The 20,178-nt window shown below is 36.4% G+C and overlaps 2 protein-coding genes and 1 long non-coding RNA gene across 3 annotated transcripts in view; 1 reads left to right on the forward strand and 2 right to left on the reverse strand.

Annotated features, from left to right (window-relative positions):
- The first annotated feature begins 5,208 nt into the window (after window positions 1–5,208).
- The window catches only part of LOC106055791 (putative amine oxidase [copper-containing]), a 36,319-nt gene continuing 21,349 nt past the window's right edge, over window positions 5,209–20,178 (forward strand). The window contains exons 1-5 of the mRNA XM_056012886.1: window positions 5,209–5,807; window positions 6,766–6,904; window positions 12,622–12,778; window positions 15,725–15,785; window positions 17,814–17,932. Of these exons, the coding sequence (XP_055868861.1) occupies window positions 5,601–5,807; window positions 6,766–6,904; window positions 12,622–12,778; window positions 15,725–15,785; window positions 17,814–17,932 (683 nt within the window). The 5' untranslated portion in view covers window positions 5,209–5,600. The remainder of the gene's footprint in view (window positions 5,808–6,765; window positions 6,905–12,621; window positions 12,779–15,724; window positions 15,786–17,813; window positions 17,933–20,178) is intronic.
- On the reverse strand, window positions 5,551–10,519 carry LOC129923138 (uncharacterized). The gene is made up of 2 exons (XR_008775074.1): window positions 10,355–10,519; window positions 5,551–5,783 (listed from the first exon to the last, which is right to left on the reverse strand). It is a non-coding gene; the product is annotated as an uncharacterized LOC129923138 (long non-coding RNA).
- Window positions 7,414–10,307, reverse strand: LOC129923137 (piggyBac transposable element-derived protein 3-like). Its single transcript, XM_056012887.1, has 2 exons — window positions 10,158–10,307; window positions 7,414–9,771 (listed from the first exon to the last, which is right to left on the reverse strand). Exon 2 carries the CDS (start codon window positions 9,442–9,444, stop codon window positions 8,362–8,364), a length of 1,083 nt encoding a protein of 360 aa, XP_055868862.1. The 5' UTR covers window positions 9,445–9,771; window positions 10,158–10,307; the 3' UTR covers window positions 7,414–8,361.

Below are 20,178 nucleotides of genomic sequence, written 5' to 3' on the forward strand. Positions count from 1 at the left end.
ATCTAATTTTATTTTAAAAGTACGTTTATGCACAAACCATTGTTTATCTTTAAAAAAATCAATGTCCGTCAATACTAACATACTGTATAGTGTTGACAGAGACCTGAGTAGAACTGTTTGAGAACCGTTGAGTTGGGTATTAAGTTACTCCACTACAACGTCTGCGTTCAACTTTGACCTCACGCCTGTAAACAACAACAGTTACAAATGAATTATCTTCCCTTGACCAATATATCTTGTGGTTGTAATTAGTGTGCAGAACACCCCTCGGTCGCGTACGTTTCTCACTTTGACGTTAGGACAGTGGTTCCCAGACAGTTTTATAACTTTTGATAACTGCTATCAGGAAAGATTAAAATTCTTTATCTCCAATCAAAACCGTTGGTTGAATGAAATAGCCTCCCGTTAAACAAAGATAACATTTTAACGATTTATAATAACTTCTAATTTTTCATTTTACCCGTGCAACCTATTTCTTTTCTTTTTTAATCCCTTAATAAAAAAAAATTCCAAGCATTCAAACCAGAGGCGTAGTGAGAAAAACGCGCGCCAGGGACAAGGTACTTTATTGGCGCCCAACGCCGCATTTTCCATGAACATCACTTAGAAATATAGGCTGGGTGTGGCGTCCCTGAGGGCACCTCGGAGCATCGCGACCCCCTTCACTACGGTACGCCTCTACATCAAACAACCACTGGTGTGATTTGCATCGTATGTGGGGCGTGTATCTCTGTGTGCTCTGGGGAGGGAGGCACTCTATGTTGAGAACCATTGTTTTAGAGTGGCCTTTGTTATTGTCTTCCCACCCCGCGTGCTGCCTCAGTCTATGTTAGTAATATTTAGTACAAAGAAGACGTCTGCATATTTACACTACGCATGGTAAAGATGTAAACATGACACTGCACATTTAAATTACACTAGCCGGATATGCCTGCTGGCCTTAGTTTGGGTATTACTGAGCTACTGCATTGAATTTAGATCTAAGTCAAAATTGGAGAATGTTCCCTTTACATTTGTTTATAATACATATTTATAGAATACATTACATACTTATACATTACACTACAATGTTTTATATATTACACTATATATTTATTAGAGGCCTCCTAAAGGGGAAAAGACGCTATTAGTTTTGTGTGGCACGTCCGTCCGTCCCGTTTACATCTCGTAAACTACAAAAGATACTGAAAATCCGACATCATAATATTTTAGACCATTCAAAGTTCTGATGCAACGGCTACTTTTTTCTTTTCTAAAAGCGAAAAAATCTAATTTTTAAAAAATCAATTATGCAAAGCAGTTTTTTCATAAAAATGCACCACTTTTATAACGATTCACTATTAATAGTAACAAACACCGGATTCCCTTTAATAGAGAAGAATAAAATACACCACATTATTAACACATTTATGCAAATGGTTTTAGATTTTTTGTCAAAATTCTTTTTTTTACATTTGTATTGCTAAGTTTAATAAGTTCTGTCATACTAACTACTACATTTACACACAAAAAATTGTTTACTTTTTTTTAAAGAGAACAAATCTATTTAGTTAACTTATAAGTGGAACATAATTTAAAACAACAATTAATAAGTAGTTTTTCATATTATCACCAGGGGCGGACTGGCTATATGGGCATTCGGGCAAATGCCCGGTGGGCCGATACCCAAGTGGGCCGGCAGGGCCACCGAATGGGCAGCATGAATGCCAGTAAATTGTTTTATGAATACATCCTTAAAAGGTAACACTTTGAGCGTCATGATTAAATAATATTTAATGTTACACTTTTCAAGTCTAATACTAGTCTAAAGCATAGTCGTTAATATCCTTCTTCTGTCTATAGTGCTTATAGTAGACGTCACTAAACGACAAACAAGAAAATTAAAGCATTTATTCCTTATAGAGATTGACGTTTACTGTGTAATAAAGGGATCAACAACATGTCCAGTCACATACGAATTATTTTTTTGTTTGTTTGATGGAGTTGGCCCGCTACGAAGTCCTTCACACATCACAATTACTATTATGAAAAGTGTTGTGTTGATTGGAATCAAAATGCAAAAGAATCTTAAATAGAAGGAGCAGAAAATAAATAATAATAACTATTGCTGGAATGCTGTGCAAAACAATATTACAAAGAGAGTTTATGTTATCACACAAACTCAGAGGCTGCCCCCATCGAATTCACCAATGAACCAGGAATAATCAAGCCATAGTTTTGTTTTGATCGTTGAAGTAATAACATTTTTAAAATCATTTGGCGTTATTTTTCACATACAGGACGACACGTCGTCTTTGATAAGACTCTTCTAACTCTTCTGGAATAAGTAGAGTAACGTTAACTGGTCACCTAAGAACTTTAAAAAAAAAAAATTTGGGATCTTTGGGCGCCTCTGAGTCCACACAGTCCAACAAAGTCCGTGAAGTCTGGCAACATTTGCGTCGCCCGGACCGCGACAATCCATGGTGGAGGCTAAAAAGGTCGGAACAATCAATCATTGCGCAGTGTATAACTGGGCACTGCCCTGTTGGTGCTTACTCTGCCCGGTTCCGGCCAAATTTTGATGCCCGTTGCCGACACTGTGGAGAGTCGGTTGAGACAGTGGCGCATCTCTTGCAAGAGTGTCCGCATCTCCGAGAGCTGCGGGATAGTTTGTCTGCAGAGTCACTTGACCTGTATGGGAGCTTAAAGGCACTACGCCTAACAGCAGAGTTTCTCGCCAAGTCTCTACGGGAGGACTAATCCTTCCAGTCTTGTTACGAATTAGAGTTAATCTCAAAAGTCCACCCAGCTCCAATGGGAACCTAACATTAGTTGGGGAAAAGCGGTTGGTCGCTGTGCTGACCACATTACACCCTCGTAAACCGTAGGCCACAGAAACAGATGGCCTTTACATCATCTGCCATATAGACCACAAGATCTGAAAGGGGAAATTTACTTACTTTACTACTGGATAATTGTGTACTATGATTTTCGCATGATTCACTTCTTAATGTTTACATAAAAAATAAATCTGTACCCCCTAAGCAGTAAGAAGATAAGCTATATCTTAATAATTTATGGATTTTGTTCAAATTGTTTAATACATTTAAATCTAGATCTACGTCTGGCCATCTATTTAGTCTAATTTAGATTGTTGTCATTCACCACCTTTATAATGACAGCATTTACGAATGAACAGGCTTAACGCCATAAGAAACACTAATGCCAAGATGACAAAGTTATTGACTTATGTCGATATACAAGGAGGCTTTGCTAGAACATGAGATTATCTTGACAGCATTTGTTTTACTGAACGTAAGGATATTAAAAACAAGTGGATATGTTCTGTTGTGTATGTGTGTAGCCAGCTTTAAGGTTTCCAAGTTATTGAGAAAGCAGTATTTGAGAGTAAATTTCTCTTTCGGACCTTGCGATCTATAGATCAGATGCTAAGATCAACTGTTTCTTTGCCAATGGCTAACGAGCAGGGTGTCATGTGGCCAGCACAATGACCAACAGCCTTTACTTTCTCAACTAAAGTCAGGTACCCGTTAAAGTTGGCTGGACCCAGGGGAGCCCTAAAAATCCCAAAATTCAAAATCCTAGTCTTCACCGAGATTCCAAATCCAGGACCCCAGGTGCAGAAGCGCTTAACCACTCAGCCACCGCGCCCTCATGACCTTGTGGGATGGACAGTTACAATAATGGAAAAGAGTTGTATTTTTATATTGAAGTTCGTATGTCTGAGAAAATGGCGAGGAGTGAAAGTGAATCCTAAACAATATGTTCGTTAATGGGAGATCTTCAGATGTCTTGAATGTGAATGCTAATGTATATGGTAGCAAGAACAATAAGAGTGTTATACTTTATTCATTTAGTAATAGCGCTTATCAGATAGTTTCAAAATCATCTAATAAATTATTCATATACCAACTACTTTCGATACATTATTAAAATTTACACTATGATTTTGAGGTCAGGTATGATTGGACGCTCATCATGTGGCATACAACTTGTGGGCCGGAATGTACAGAAATGCCCGGGCCGATTTTGACTCCCAGTCCGCCCCTGATTATCACGTTAACTGCAGAGTCTAATCATAGCTATGGAACTGCCTGGGTGGACCACTTCGGGGGCCGATTTTGAGTTTGTGTTTCCACACAAACTGTCTTTTGTAACCTTGTTAATTGTTCTTTTAAGGAAATTTTTTTTTCTTGAGGCTTTGAATAAGAGATTGACCCTTTACAAAACAATTAGATAATCATTATAAGACATCCGTTAGGCCAGGTTCACATCGAACATCACATTCACTTTCACCTATCTCTTGGTCTGCTGTCACTTACCTGTGATAGAATTTCATTCTGATATTCTTTTTGAAAATATTGAAACCTGCCTTTTTACCTGCCTGAGTAGACCACTTTGGGGGGCAAGGAGTTTGTGTTTCCTCACAAACTGTCTTTGTAACAATGTAGGCTATAAATATACATATATATTGTATCTCATTACCCTACATATTTAAAATTTTGCATTTACAGTACATATTTCTAGATTACATTTCATGTTTATACACTACAAAACATATTTCTTTATTACATATTTATACACTAGATATTTATTCATTAATCTAAATTACATACGAATTACAATGTACAGCCTTGCAAATAGTTTTAAACTAATGTTTTCAACATATTTCTTTCTTTCAAAATAAATGACAGACCGAAATGGTGGTACGGGTTTCTACGGAGGGCTTTGAATAAGTGAGATGAAATGAAAGCCTGGGCATTGTTTATGGTCAGTCGCGACTGAAGGAGACCATAGATTTTGTTCAGTTAGACTTTAGACTGACCATTACGTTATGTTCTATATTGCTTAGTCCTGTCAGATTGGTCATCACATTTTAATATTCTATATAACTTTGTTCAGTTAGACTTTACACTGACCATCACGTTATTTTATAGACCCTATTTTGCAATATTTAGCAGCATACTGCTTACACTGTAATATTTTTGTAATTTGTTGGACTTTATAAGTACTACCAAACAGCCTTTATTCTTTACAAATAACGTGTCGTCAATGAATTGTGACAATAAACTTTCCTCCGCAGCTCAGACACAATTGTCTGCCCACGTCATGCGTCTGGCCCTTATTTACGTTGATAGTAGCTTCAATGTGTGCCCACTCACAAAGAACGTGCATTGAAATAGAAGCTGAGCAGATGGTGAGCAGGCATTGTGACGTTCAATCGTTGAAATTAATAGGGACACACAAACAATTTAGGCCTAGAACTAGTGTGTTCCATTTTACAAACAGTTTAAGTGAAATTAATTTTATTAGCTGGTCTTGGCGAGGCGAAACATTGCTTCCATTTCATAGGTTTTGTTTTGGCAGCATAATGTTTGCTGGCTTGTAATTTGTAGAGGGCTAGACAGAGATGTGTAACGTTAAATTAGAAATCTGCTATTAGATTGAAAAAACAAAAAAAAAACAACTTAAAGTGTTAATGCTAGCATCTTTCTAGATGTTAAAATATAGAAAGACTATTTGCTTGTGTTGAAAAATATAAAAGAATTCATTTTTCTTATTTATTTAATCATATTCTAAAAAGAACATAGTTGGACATGTCTTTCAAAACATCAATCCTATTATTACTTGGATTGTCGTACAGTAGTCTAATATCCTGCGCTGTGACCTGGGGTGAGGATAGCAATGACCACGAAGAGTTTCCTTTCTGTGGATCACAAGTGCCAAATGACCTTCTCATTGACCTGAGCGAACCATCACGACCTGGTCCTTTCCACGACCTAACGAAAGAAGAAATACAAGCCGTAAGTTGAGAACCGTTTTATCTTCAGTTTCTACTACAAACTTGATCGTTTACTTTTGGACATAGACATACGTTTCTAATACAAACTTTATAAGTTTACTTTTGGAAGTAGACATACGTTTCTATCTCGCTTATTGTTTAGTTTATTATCGTCTGTACAAACAATGTTTACCTAAGTTTAAGGAGATACTTTTTATGGTACTCGTAAACTAAACATCTTGTAATTAGAAAACATGAACTAATGAACATGATTATGAATTCATTTCTTGTTAACTTATCTTCAGGATACGTAAAGGGTTGTGACGCCGCTGATCCCAAACAGTATTATACACATAGCTCCTCCTTCGTGATCGAAGATGAGCACATTGCTCAAATACTACGAACACGAAGATGACTGTCAAGTCCAAACCTCGCTTTAAAAAGCCGGCCTCATACGTGGCATGAGTAGGTTTGCTTAGTGGCAGATACACCCCAAGCAGTATTGGCACCTACCTGAACACATCAGCTGTTTGGAATGGGGGGAACTGTGGTGGACAGCATTGTTCCCACAATAGCTAATGCCCATGCTTTCATATCATTTCCATAAAGACACGAAGATAAAGGCACATTTCTTATTCCATATGCTAGGACAAATTCGTACAAGTGCTCTTTCTTCCCCAGTGCCGTTAGAGCATGGAATGGGTTGCCTGAATCAGATAAGAAAACTAACGACCTAGCATGGTTTATGTTTTTAACGAACATTAGCAATTGTATGCTCCAAGGACGTAGTTGTCTTCTGTTTTGAAGTAACGTCTGTAATTTATAAGATAAGATGTTCAATAGACACATATATGATATCACATTAAATCTAGCTTACTTTAAAAGGTTAGTCCATGTTTTGTTGTTTACTTGACTGTTAAAAATTAAAAGAAACGTATATGGAGGCTCCTATTTAAAATTTAAACATTTTGTTTGATTAGATTCGCAGGTTCCTAGAGACAGATCCCAACATCAAAGCAAGCAAGCCAGAAGACATAGCATTGAATGCCAGTGTTGTTCAAACTGCTGATCTCTATGTAGCCAGCAAATCTCAAGTCCTTCGATATTTGAATGGGTCAGGTAATCAAAACACATTCCTAATTAGGACTAAGAAAGAAGCCTTATTTTAAGTCTACAGACAAACGCACCATTTAGGATAAAATATTTTTATGAATATAAACATTAGCATTAAAAATATTAAAAAAAAAAAAAAAAGAATTACATTTCAAAAATATAATATCATAAAAGACAATTTCTTCATTTCTAAACTTCAAATATGATAAAATAATTTTTAAAAAATAATAATTTTTTTTTGGTTCAATTCGGGTATCGAACCCGTGACAACGTCAGCTGCAAAAAAAAAAAAAAAATTAAAAAAAAATATGCATTTTCTGATTCGGTAAGCGACACAGGTATAAACATACAATTTTCTTTTCATGTTTATTTTATGGACATCTAGATCTAACGCTAAGCCTAAACATCTATTTTAGAACTCTTAAGATCTAGTCCAACTTCTAGATCTAATCTTTATATTATATTTACATAAAAATATAAGCAACACTTATTAGCTTCAATAAAATTGAAGCAGCTTTAAATTTACTTAGTTATGGCATAATTACGGTAATACGGCTGACTACGCCATGTAGGCTCTAGACCTAGATATAGTCTCCAACCAAATTTACAATTATTAATGATTTACTTTGACAAATTATAACGGTCAAACTAGAGTTTTCCACGTGTGACCAACGAGCTAGTATTTTTTTTTCTCAGCGATATACATTAATTGTTGAATTTCCAGGAAAATCGTTAGAACCGTTTTTGAGACCTTTGCCTACCATCCTGGTTGTTGCTGGATCCATGATGTTCTGACTTCATGAGAGGTATTATAAAAAAAATACTTCTTTATGGAGTGCATCACCTATTCGTAAGAACAATTAATTCTCTCCCCTGGAAGACCCACATTATCTTACAGTGGTTCTAAAATTATTTCCTTTGGTATACATATATATAATATGTTGATAATTCAACATCAATTTATAAGGTCACGTTACCTTGACCTACTTTTTCAATTTGTTCCACGGGTGACCCACTGAGTTATGTTGGTATTAATTATTATACTTTCATGAAAATAAAAAAAAATATATTTAGAATGTTAGAAACTTTTATTTAAGAAACATGAAAACTTCTAAAACAATTTCTTTGCTCTGTATAGCACAGATATACTTTGCACTTCTCACAAATGTTGTTTGTCTTCATGCTACACAACTTGCAGCGCTGGCGATCTTCCGTTTTTATTGGGAAGTGGAAAAAGCCATCGGTTCTGACTTCTGGTTCAGGCATAGGTCTCAAGGCAGATTTCTTTCTTGATGGGCCTGCAGTGGCACCTTCTAAAGATGGTCTTCCTCGTTTTTTTTGTGTATGCGTATGTAAATTGATCAAAAGGGATGCCAGTTTTGTTTGGAAGTTGCGTTGGTTCAACACATCTTTTTTAGGCATCCCTATGAGCTGACATGCCTGACGATAAGAGAGCCAAGCATTCAAAACATCATGCGTATGGACTGCCAAAATATGTACAAATACCAACGCTTTGATCTAATGTGAAATGAATGCTTGTCAATGAAACAGTTGTGAAGATCTACGCCTCCCATGCTTTTATTATAAAGTTTTATCACAGCAGGCTGCTGGACCTGAACATAGGCTGACTTAGCTTTTTCAAATCTGTTGACAGTTTTGCTTGGTTCGACACCACTCAAAGTTGAGAGCATATTGACAGCTTTTGTGTCATACCAATGGACAGCTACTATGTTGGTAGACTTTTCAACACATTGATCCATTGTACCACAACCTTTTTTCTTCATATTTTTCTCGGAGTCAAGTAAAATACCAGGAAGACAATTGGGTCTAACTGTGCCAGTAGAGTGAATGCCTTTTTTCTGCAGATCTTCCAAGAGAGGCAAAGTTGTAAAGAAATTGTCTGTAAATATTTTGTAATTTAGTGATGGCTTATCCAGCTCATTCTGTGGCAACGTAGAACTAAGCTGAAGCACTACATCAGGACCAACACCAATAGAATCAGCATCCTTTTTATCCTTCTTGCCTTGGTAAACATCAAAATCACATAGCATACCTGCTGACGAGGTTCTAGCCCACACTTTTATTCCCCAAGGATGGGGCTTTCCCTTTATAAACTGCTTAAGCTTGCTGAACTTTCCTTTAAAGGGAATCATCATTTCGTCAATGCTGTTATTTTCATGAGCTATAACTTTTAAACAATTATTTCTAAATAGTTTGAGCCAAGGGCGTATCTTCCAAAGCTTGTCCGATTTCTCTTCATTTGTAGCTAAATTGTTATTAACAAAGTGCAAATTTGAAAGGAGTGACTGAAACCTATTCCGACTCATTACTCCAGCAACTGGATCATAACGAGTGTCTGTTTCCCAGTAACACTTAACACCGGGCATCTTGGCTAGGCCGATTCTCAGAAACATGCCTATGATTTGCTGTATTTCTTTTTTATTGGTGTCAAAACGTTTTCCACTCTTCTCAACACTGTACTCATTTGTAAATTTAACAATCAACTCTAGCATGTCATCCGTAAGAAAGTTTTTGAAATAATGCATTGGTGACTGAACTTCATAGTTTTCAGGAAGCTCTAGAACTTTGCCCCGGAAAACTGAGTCTGGTGGATTGAAATTATCTTTTGTCCACTCATAGACTTTCTTTTTCTTATTCCTAGCAGAGGCACTAGAAGTAGATGGCAAGGGTTCTGTCTCTTCTTCATAAGAACTGAGGTCTTGCGTTCCTGTTTCCTTATCAGGTTCTGGTTCATAGTCCTCATCATCAGTTGAATTATTTTCCAAATCACTTTTATTGTAGTCAAAATATCAAAATATCTAGCACTTCTTGAGCAGTGAAATTCTTAGGGAGTGAAGCTGACATTGTATATTCTGTTGAAAAAAAAAATTAACAAGATAAGATATATATACCATTACCAGATATATAGTAAAAAAAATAACAACATGATTGTATTATAGATTTATCATTTATAAAAGTAGTTCAGGCTTTAAAATCAAGTTCTTTAGATATCTAGTTCAAAATATTGTAAATTAAATACTAAAATCAAATGAAATACTGACAATGATACTGTTGATCTACAATACTACTATGACTATGAATATGATCTATCTATCTAGATTGATTAGACGACCCATGACCCAATGATTTTAAAAATGTAATTAATACTAAACAGAGAACTAATTCGTATTAAATACTATATATAATCATTAAATACATTATTTAGATATATAATACAGTCAAAAAGATTGTGTCTTACCTTGTATAAAGCAGTAATTAAATTTTTTTTTCAGTCGAAATCTAAGTTTCCAACTTCGCATTGATGTAGCCATATGCAAAGGGGATATTATTCAGTAATAAGAAAAAATTAACATAATAGTTGTTTCCCTTATGTTCCATAGATGGGCCACTGGGTATTGATGATAAAAATAACATAAAAATGAAGTAGACATTTACTTGAACGTATTTTTGTGTTATGGGTCTAGACTAGGACACAGGATCTCTATGTTGCCAATCAGCTAGTAATTGTTCCCCAAAAATATACATAAACTGTCAAATTAGTAGGAAAATCGTTAGATCCGTTTTGGAGATCCTTGTCCACCCATCCTGGTTGTTACTTTTGCTTCTTACTTTTTTTTTTCGAAGAACTGATAAGAGGAAGTGTGGTACTTAAGTTCTATATAATACTGTAAAACCTTTAGAATACAGAATCATTCTACACAACAGAATTCTAGGTCATAATTATGGTCATATTATATACAAAGTTAAATGGACAAGTTTCTCCACAATTTTCATTTCAACAGTAGGCCCTATCTATAAATTGTCGGAATATAGTTCTACGCCAAAAGGTCTATGAACTAGAAACATCTAAATATCTGATTAACAACAATTTGGATGGCTGCCTGGTCGTGCTGTTAGCGCGCTGTTAGCGCGCTGGACTGTCGTTCGGACTAGGAAGTAAATTTTCTTCAACTCTGAGGAACATTCGAAACATGTAAAGCATTTTACAAACAAGCAAGAGGAAACTATTGAATTATGCTCTCTGTATCTTGTTTGATAAAGATGTGTTAATTTATATGTGTGTTTCGTTAGTGGTATAGTTTTATACAAGGCCTTATTTACTACAGAGCTAGACAGTGCTGTCATCCAGAGACCACTACTAGGGCATGTATTGAATATTTAGGGGCCCAAGGCGAAGTGAATCTGGTGGCCCCCCAAAAAATTTAAGAAAAACGTAGCACCAAAAAAAATGATAATAATAATAAAATAACACATTTTATTAAAACCTGCACGTCTTTATGTAAATCGACAAAAACCTGAATTCATATATCGCAGAATTAGACTAGTAAACATAAGAGTCATAGAAGAGACAGACTGGTTAACATTGAGCCATAGTACTCTACTCTGTTTGAGATTTGATCCAAGTTTCGCAATTTGTTCTTACCATTATTTAAGTCCTGTTCGAGGCTCCCATCAATTGGAGGCCGTCTACGGCTGCCTAGTTTGTCTATGACTAAAGCAGTGCCAGCCGCCACCGTCCCTTAATGGGGGGCCTCCATAGTAAAAAAAAATATAGGCCTACCCTTTTTAACAAAATATGCAAATTAAACATAAGAAAATAAAGGAAAGCGATATAATATGTAAAAGTTCTCTATTTCTTTATTCACAATCATGGCATGCTGTTAGATTTATTTGCATTATTTTGTACATTTTTGTTAAGCATTGACAGGGGTAGGCCGGCACTGGTTCTTGAGATTTGCTGTATTAGGCAGAGTTCAATTTATTGGTTGTTTTAGGTTAGGCTCTATGGTTGGGTTTAAATTTAGCCGTACAGAAGTTTTGTTAGAGATGCAGCTGTATACATGTATTGTCTGAGACATAGGTTTGTAGATATTATGCTGAGGTTTAATTAAACTGATTTTTTTACAGATTTAGGTCAAGACAAATGTTGTTTCAGATTTAGCTTATAACATATGTTGTTTAAGATTTAGCTCAAGTCATATGTTGTTTCAGATTTAGCTCAAGACATATATTGTTTCAGATTTAACTCAATACATATGTTGTTTCAGATTTAGCTCAAGACATATGTTGTTTCAGATTTAACTCAATACATATTGTTGCAACTCTCTGCTAGGCACTCAACGAATAGGCATGCAACTCAACACAGTTTAACAGGAAATAAATAGTTGTGTTTATTCACTAGGGTAAACACATAACATGATGATTCATCCTTCAGCTTCTTCAGAGTCTTACTACTAAGTATACCAGTCCTTTGCTACTTAACCCGAATGTGGACCAACGACAGCCTTTCCCGCTTCGCTCCAGGTCCCTACTACATCCTTCAGGCAGCACAAAAGTTGGCCTCTTAGTTTCCCAAACATTCAGACTCTTCACAATCCCTGATGCACTGTTCATCTCTCCATTCTAGTGTCTTCCTGTTTACGTTCAACAGTGCGCTAGTGCGCACCTCAAGCACTGGTGCAAGGCAGGGTTACAACAATATGTTGTTTCAGATTTAACTCAATACAAATGTTGTTTGAGATTTAGCTCAAGACATGTGTTGTTTCAGATTTAACTCAACACATATGTCGTTTCATATTTAGCTTAAGACATGTGCTGTTTCACGTCTTGTTGTACGATGTTTTTGTTTGAGGTATAGCCCTAGTAGTTGAGTGAAACTTAGAGTAATAAAATCTAAAATGTACTGTTTCTTGTCCATCAAGGTGACCAGCCTCCTCGTCAAGCTCGCGTGATGATGCTAAGAGGTGACCTCACACCTGCAGTTGTCCAGGAGTTTATCTGCGGACCACTTCCTAACGTCCAGCAATGCGAGCTCATGAACCATAAGTACAGAAGAAATCCGGCGCAGTTCTCAGTCAGGTGACACAGTACAGCCTTGATCTATTGTTTTAAAGTTCTCAGTCAGGTGACACATTACAGCCTTGATCTATTGTTTTAAAGTTCTCAGTCAGGTGACACAGTACAGCCTTGATCTATTGTTTTAAAGTTCTCAGTCAGGTGACACATTACAGCCTTGATCTATTGTTTTAAAGTTCTCAGTCAGGTGACACATTACAGCCTCGATCTATTGTTTTAAAGTTCTCAGTCAGGTGACACATTACAGCCTTGATCTATTGTTTTAAAGTTCTCAGTCAGGTGACACATTACAGCCTTGATCTATCGTTTTAAAGTTCTCAGTCAGGTGACACAGTACAGCCTTGATCTATTGTTTTAAAGTTCTCAGTCAGGTGACACATTACAGCCTTGATCTATTGTTTTAAAGTTCTCAGTCAGGTGACACAGTACAGCCTTGATCTATTGTTTTAAAGTTCTCAGTCAGGTGACACATTACAGCCTTGATCTATTGTTTTAAAGTTCTCAGTCAGGTGACACAGTACAGCCTTGATCTATTGTTTTAAAGTTCTCAGTCAGGTGACACAGTACAGCCTTGATCTATTGTTTTAAAGTTCTCAGTCAGGTGACACAGTACAGCCTTGATCTATTGTTTTAAAGTTCTCAGTCAGGTGACACAGTACAGCCTTGATCTATTGTTTTAAAGTTCTCAGTCAGGTGACACAGTACAGCCTTGATCTATTGTTTTAAAGTTCTCAGTCAGGTGACACAGTACAGCCTTGATCTATTGTTTTAAAGTTCTCAGTCAGGTGACACAGTACAGCCTTGATCTATTGTTTTAAAGTTCTCAGTCAGGTGACACAGTACAGCCTGGATCTATTGTTTTAAAGTTCTCAGTCAGGTGACACAGTACAGCCTTGATCTATTGTTTTAAAGTTCTCAGTCAGGTGACACAGTACAGCCTTGATCTATTGTTTTAAAGTTCTCAGTCAGGTGACACAGTACAGCCTTGATCTATTGTTTTAAAGTTCTCAGTCAGGTGACACAGTACAGCCTGGATCTATTGTTTTAAAGTTCTCAATTGTTTAAAAGTTGGGTATTTCCATTTCATTCTTGAACTTGTATTTTAGACGTCTCCATGGTGACTACACTTGAACAAGCAGCCTTTACCCCTCACGCTCTTCCCACCCCTCTCTGAACGTCTTTCTCTCAGTCTCTATCTCTTCCTCTCTCACTCATGATCGCTCTCTCTCTCTCTCTCTGACAGTCTCTGTCTCTCTCTTACTCTCTAACCTTTATTTCACGCACTGTCTATTTTTGTCTCCTGTTCTCCCTTAATTTTAGGTAGTCCCATTCTCTTTTTCCCTACCCTTCCCTGCCTGCTCCCTCTCTCTCTCTCTCTCTCTCTCACTCCCTCTCACTCTCTCTCTCTGTCTCTCACTCTCTCTCTCTCTCTCTCACTCTCTCTCTCACACTCTCTCTCTCACTTTCTCTCTCACTCTCCTCTGTCTCTCTCTCTCTTTCTCTCTCACTCTCTCTCTCTCTCTCTCACTCTCTCTCTCTTTCTCTCTCTCTCTCTCTCTGAGTTAGTAGGCCAAGTGGCAGAACGAATCTCGGGTGATTAATTATTTTTTACAAATTTGCACAACTAGACATTTAAAATTAATGTTGATCTGCTTTTTCTAATTAAAGCTATAGAAAATACTTACTATGATAATAAATATTACTTTATACACGATAAATATTACGTCCTTTATTGCAAGAAAATAAAACCAAAAAGAAAACCAACATTCAATTATATATATATACTTAATCTATTAGTGCTGTTAGTCTAGACTCTTCATCGTCAGAGTGATTGTGAACTTTGGGAAGGTTATGATCCACGTTAACATAAACAGATGAGTAAGCCGTAAACTTGTGTCAGTGTCTTGTGTGTTTGTTGGCAATGTCATCTCTTCAGTACTGAAAAAACAAATGCGACTTTAAAAAATATTTTAAGTACTAATTAAGCATAGATTAATCATATTTCAAAGTTTAATTTTAATTCTTTATAATTTAATATTTGTGAAATGTGAGAACTTATAATAATATTTTTTTAAAAAGCCGACAAAAGAGGCAGTAGAGCCCAAAAAATAGGCATATAAAGCCCCCCCAAAAAAAGAGGCAAAGAAAAGAGGCCAAAGGCCCAAGGATTCCTATGATGACAAAGCTAAACTTGAATAGCGCAAATTCTTAGGTATCCTTTAAAAAAAAAACTATCGTTATGTGTTATACATAGTCTAACACATTGAGATGGTAGACTCACATTTAAATTTGAGCACCTTCTTGACGTTCAATTCCTGGTCATGTTGGACAGTCTAGACGTCTTGCATTTTCTGGGATCCGTCAATGTCTTGTGTTATTGTAATTGAAATAGAAATTGAATACTAAGTTGAAACCCTGGACACTAGCTAGAGTCACTACGACATAGCCCCTTAAAGCAATTCTCCAAATCTATATAAGCAAGAAGAACAAACCCTGCTGTTCAGATTCCTTTAAATACATAGTTTAGTGACATTGTTTTTTTTCCCCACAAGTTATTGTGTCTGTAAACTTTCTTAGTGTTTACTCTAGCGTAGAAAGTATGCTAATTTTACTTTGTTCATACAGACAGTGACGTCACTAGGGTCAGGGTCAGCTTTTTATAGTTTTTCCACCATATATGAAATTTCTCCTACAAATCTACAAGTGATACATTAAAAGAAAATTCGTTGCTTAATAAGGTTGCTTGACTCAAGAGATGAATCAAGAAATAATATAAAATCAGGAAATCCAGGCTCATATATTAGAACACCTCAACGACCCCCACTCGGTCACATGATTAGGGAATAAGTCTTGAAAGCACATAAGTTTATATCCAGTACTATTGTTTTGTAGTCTTATATTTCGCTATGTTTACTTATACTTATGGCATAACGTTATTTCTATGTGCAGGCCTTTCCACAAAATGGAGTTTCTCAACGTCTATGATCTCGTGAATGTGATTTACGACAAGGTACATAATCACACATTTAAAAACAAAGGAAGAGTTAACTCCCTTCCTTTTAAGCTTTTATAATACTCATATAGGCCTACGACTAGGTAGGCTACATATTATTTTTTAATACTTATTTTGAAGAGCTAAATCGCTTCATTTTCAAACACTATTATACTTATTTACGATAAGGTACATAATTACACATTTATTTTAATTGAAGCTTTAACTCTTTTTTTTTAGCCTATTTAATACGAAAGACATTGACGATGTTCCCTTCGTAGAGTAGTCATATAGAAGTGAAGATATATCTTATGTCAGCATTGTAGCTACACGTTACTAGACATTGACAAATCCAGTTGCAACCTGCATATTTTGTCAAATCTGTTACAGACAAAGCCGTTGTCCATCGGGGTTGAATTTCAGTGCATTGATATTATGAGTCTTCTTAAGATACGTAGGTTTTGTAAAACTCAGTGTCAACATGCGGCTTAAGAAATCGTAGATCCTAATGAACTTTCTGGATATTTTGAAAAGAGCGATGTCATCTCGAATCTTCTCAATCATTCCTGACTTGATCTTATATCCTCACTGTAAGTTTCTGGTCCAGAAAATGTATTTGGAACTAGCATTTTTTTTTAATTCCTTTTTCTTCTACTTTCCATAATACAAACAAGACGCGAAATCATGAACATCTCATATATCAACACATCAAAAGGGTCTCAACTACGATGAGCTGGTCAGGTAGTCCTAATGCCTCACAATCACCTTCCTAAGCTAATTTTTTATGGGGACATGAGCTTTGGAAAACACTCTCAAGTGGGTTAGCTAAAAAGATTTATAGAAACACCCCAAGGTCTCTCTCAAGAAATGGGGAATTGAGGCTACTCATGACTGAGAAATGCTAGCCCTTGATCGCCCATAATGGCACCGAGGTGTGAGCGTCAGAGTCTCAAACTACGAGGCAAAGAGGACAGCCATCAATATAGGACAAAGAAAAAAAGAAAGCAAAAGTATGTAACGCTGCAACTGGCCATAACCACCCGCACCTTGTGCTCAGTCGTCTTTTAGAGTCGTCTTCGAGTTCATAGGAGATGTGATAGTGTCCATCTTCGAGTTCATAGGAGCTGTGATAGTGTCCATCTTCGAGTTCATAGGAGCTGTGATAGTGTCCATCTTCGAATACAGATTCCCTATTACATTAACATAGATTTGTCTTTTTTTTTACAAGCAGAATATATTTTTTAGCTATATCTTGTAGACTTGTAGGTCTTACAACAACAAAAACCAATGTCTATAAAACAGTGCTTCTCATCCCAGTTATGTATGTCTCTGAGATTTATGTACTCTATAAGAAGCATCAAATATGTCCTCATTCAATAATGTGCAAGACTACCTTACAAATAACCATGTTCTGCTTGAGGCCGATGTAAACAGTGTAGAAGGCACTAGTGACCATTATACAGTTGAGTAGAGTCGGGCACATATCCTGTATGGGGGATGATCGCATTTCAAAGACGATCATTTATGGCAAAAATAAAATGGGGATATCGTAACAGAGGTTAAAGATCAACTCAGCCACAAATTCGCTCTTACTGGCATAAGGAAAAGCAGATGGTGTCTGAAAGTAGACAGAGAAGTTCGTGGGACGCACTATTGAGATGACCTAAAGAAAACTTAAATAGACCCCCAGCGAACAAGGCTTTGTGTGCATCAGATATAGCAAAATAAGTCGGTTGCATCTGAGTTTGGTTGGTCACGTGACATACTGTCCTCATCCTTAACTTCAGAATCGAATACAACATCTCATTGTTCGGCCCTGTTGGCTTCCTCTGTTGATTGAACTTTTACTGACTTTTACAGAGATACAATTGTTGTCCGAAACTATATTATCTCTTATTCTTTCTATTGCTTTTTTTTTTAAATTTCATATTCATTATATTGTGATAGCATTTATTACAAACTAATAGAATGTAATAAAAAAATATTTATATGTAGTTACATATTTTTGAGCATTGTAGGCCTTGACATGATACAATTTCCCTCCAGGTCCCACACATTCTGAAAGAGAGTTACGATGAAGATGTGTACCCGTCAATTTTCAACAGTGACTTGAACTATGGCTTCACACCAGTAGGAACTGGCCTACTGGGAGACATCAATCAAAGGTTGGTTCATCTTATGCTACTAGTAGATCTGTTGACACCTATAACATTCGTATGCGTTTTATGTTATTAGTATGAGGAATTCGTTTTAATGCGAAAACAAATGTTAGAACAGTTGATTGTAAGGCCATGTTTTCATTACTTCGAGATTCCAAACATTCTTTTGTTTTTCAAGGGTTTCCGTTTACCAGTATTTTAAAAGTAGGTTCTTATCAAACCTGTTTCCTTGGACAAACTCTAAATAGGTTCTTATCAAACCTGTTTCCTTGGACACACTCTAAATAGGTTCTTATCAAACCTGTTTCCTTGGACAAACTCTAAATAGGTTCTTATCAAACCTGTTTCCTTGGACAAACTCTAAATAGGTTCTTATCAAACCTGGATGTTTCCTTGGACACACTCTAAATAGGTTCTTATCAAACCTGGATGTTTCCTTGGACACACTCTAAATAGGTTCTTATCAAACCTAGATGTTTCCTTGGACAAACTCTAAATAGGTTCTTATCAAACCTAGATGTTTCCTTGGACAAACTCTAAATAGGTTCTTATCAAACCTGGATGTTTCCTTGGACAAACTCTAAATAGGTTCTTATCAAACCTAGATGTTTCCTTGGACAAACTCTAAATAGGTTCTTATCAAACCTGGATGTTTCCTTGGACACACTCAAAATAGGTTCTTATCAAACCGAGATGTTTCCTTGGACACACTCTAAATAGGTTCTTATCAAACCTGGATGTTTCCTTGGACAAACTCTAAATAGGTTCTTATCAAACCTGGATGTTTCCTTGGACACACTTTAAATAGGTTCTTATCAAACCGAGATGTTTCCTTGGACACACTCTAAATAGGTTCTTATCAAACCTAGATGTTTCCTTGGACAAACTCTAAATAGGTTCTTATCAAACCTGGATGTTTCCTTGGACACACTCTAAATAGGTTCTTATCAAACCTGGATGTTTCCTTGGACAAACTCTAAATAGGTTCTTATCAAACCTGGATGTTTCCTTGGACACACTCTAAATAGGTTCTTATCAAACCGAGATGTTTCCTTGGACACACTCTAAATGGGTTCTTATCAAACCTAGATGTTTCCTTGGACACACTCTAAATAGGTTCTTATCAAACCGAGATGTTTCCTTGGACAAACTCTAAATAGGTTCTTATCAAACCTAGATGTTTCCTTGGACACACTCTAAATATGTTCTTATCAAACCTAGATGTTTCCTTGGACACACTCTAAATAGGTTCTTATCAAACCTAGATGTTTCCTTGGACAAACTCTAAATAGGTTCTTATCAAACCTGGATGTTTCCTTGGACAAACTCTAAATAGGTTCTTATCAAACCTGGATGTTTCCTTGGACACACTCTAAATAGGTTATCAAACCTGGATGTTTCCTTGGACACACTCTAAATAGGTTTTTATCAAACATGTTTCCTTGGACAAACTCTAAATATGTTCTAATCAAACCTAGATGTTTCCTTGGACAAACTCTAAATATAAAAACTAAAAATAAGTTGTCAATATTTTTAAAGTATGAGTGACATTTCCATTTTTGTCATTTTAAGAAGGGACTACGCGGGCGAGGTGGATGAGTGTTAAGGCGATTGTATTCCAAAGCGAAGGGTGTAGAGTAAGAGTCCCGGTAAAGAATGGCATTTTGAACTTCGGTATTTAATGATGAGTCAAAGTCCACCCAATTTTAATGGGTACCTGATATAGGCCTAGGTTGCTGCGTTAGGAATGTAAAGGCGGTTGATCGTTGTTCTGTCCACAAGACGCCCTCGCTATTCGTCGGTCATAGAAATGGATCGTCTGTCCCAATAGATGTGAAAGAGTTATCATTTGTTAAAATGAATTACAAGAGATGTCTACTACACTAGGCCTACTTTTGTGAGTCGCATGAGTAGAGGAAAAGTCCAGTATAAAAGTGTCACTGTGTTGTTTTATATGTTATGAATGTGGCTGTGGTTATCAATGTAGGCGTGGTGGTGACATTGGGTTCTTGTTACAGATCACGGAATAATGGAATGACGCTGGGTGTAGCAGACACAATAAGTTTAATATAACACCACATAATGAATACACCATACAATTCGACCCAGGAATGGTCAGTATTAATCCAACAGTAATATACGAATATCACAACTTAGTACTTATTCTATAACCAACTACTTTAAACATCTAACTCTACTGCTTATATCTTAAGTGACTCAATACAAGTGCTTGCTACAAGATCTCTATGTGG

The sequence above is a fragment of the Biomphalaria glabrata genome, chromosome 15, assembly GCF_947242115.1.
Source record: "Biomphalaria glabrata chromosome 15, xgBioGlab47.1, whole genome shotgun sequence".
NCBI lineage: Eukaryota > Metazoa > Mollusca > Gastropoda > Planorbidae > Biomphalaria > Biomphalaria glabrata.

Coding starts and splice junctions, on each gene's coding strand:
- LOC129923137 (XM_056012887.1), bottom strand. CDS start 9,444: ATGCATTATTTCAAAAACTTTCTTACGGATGACATGCTAGAGTTGATT.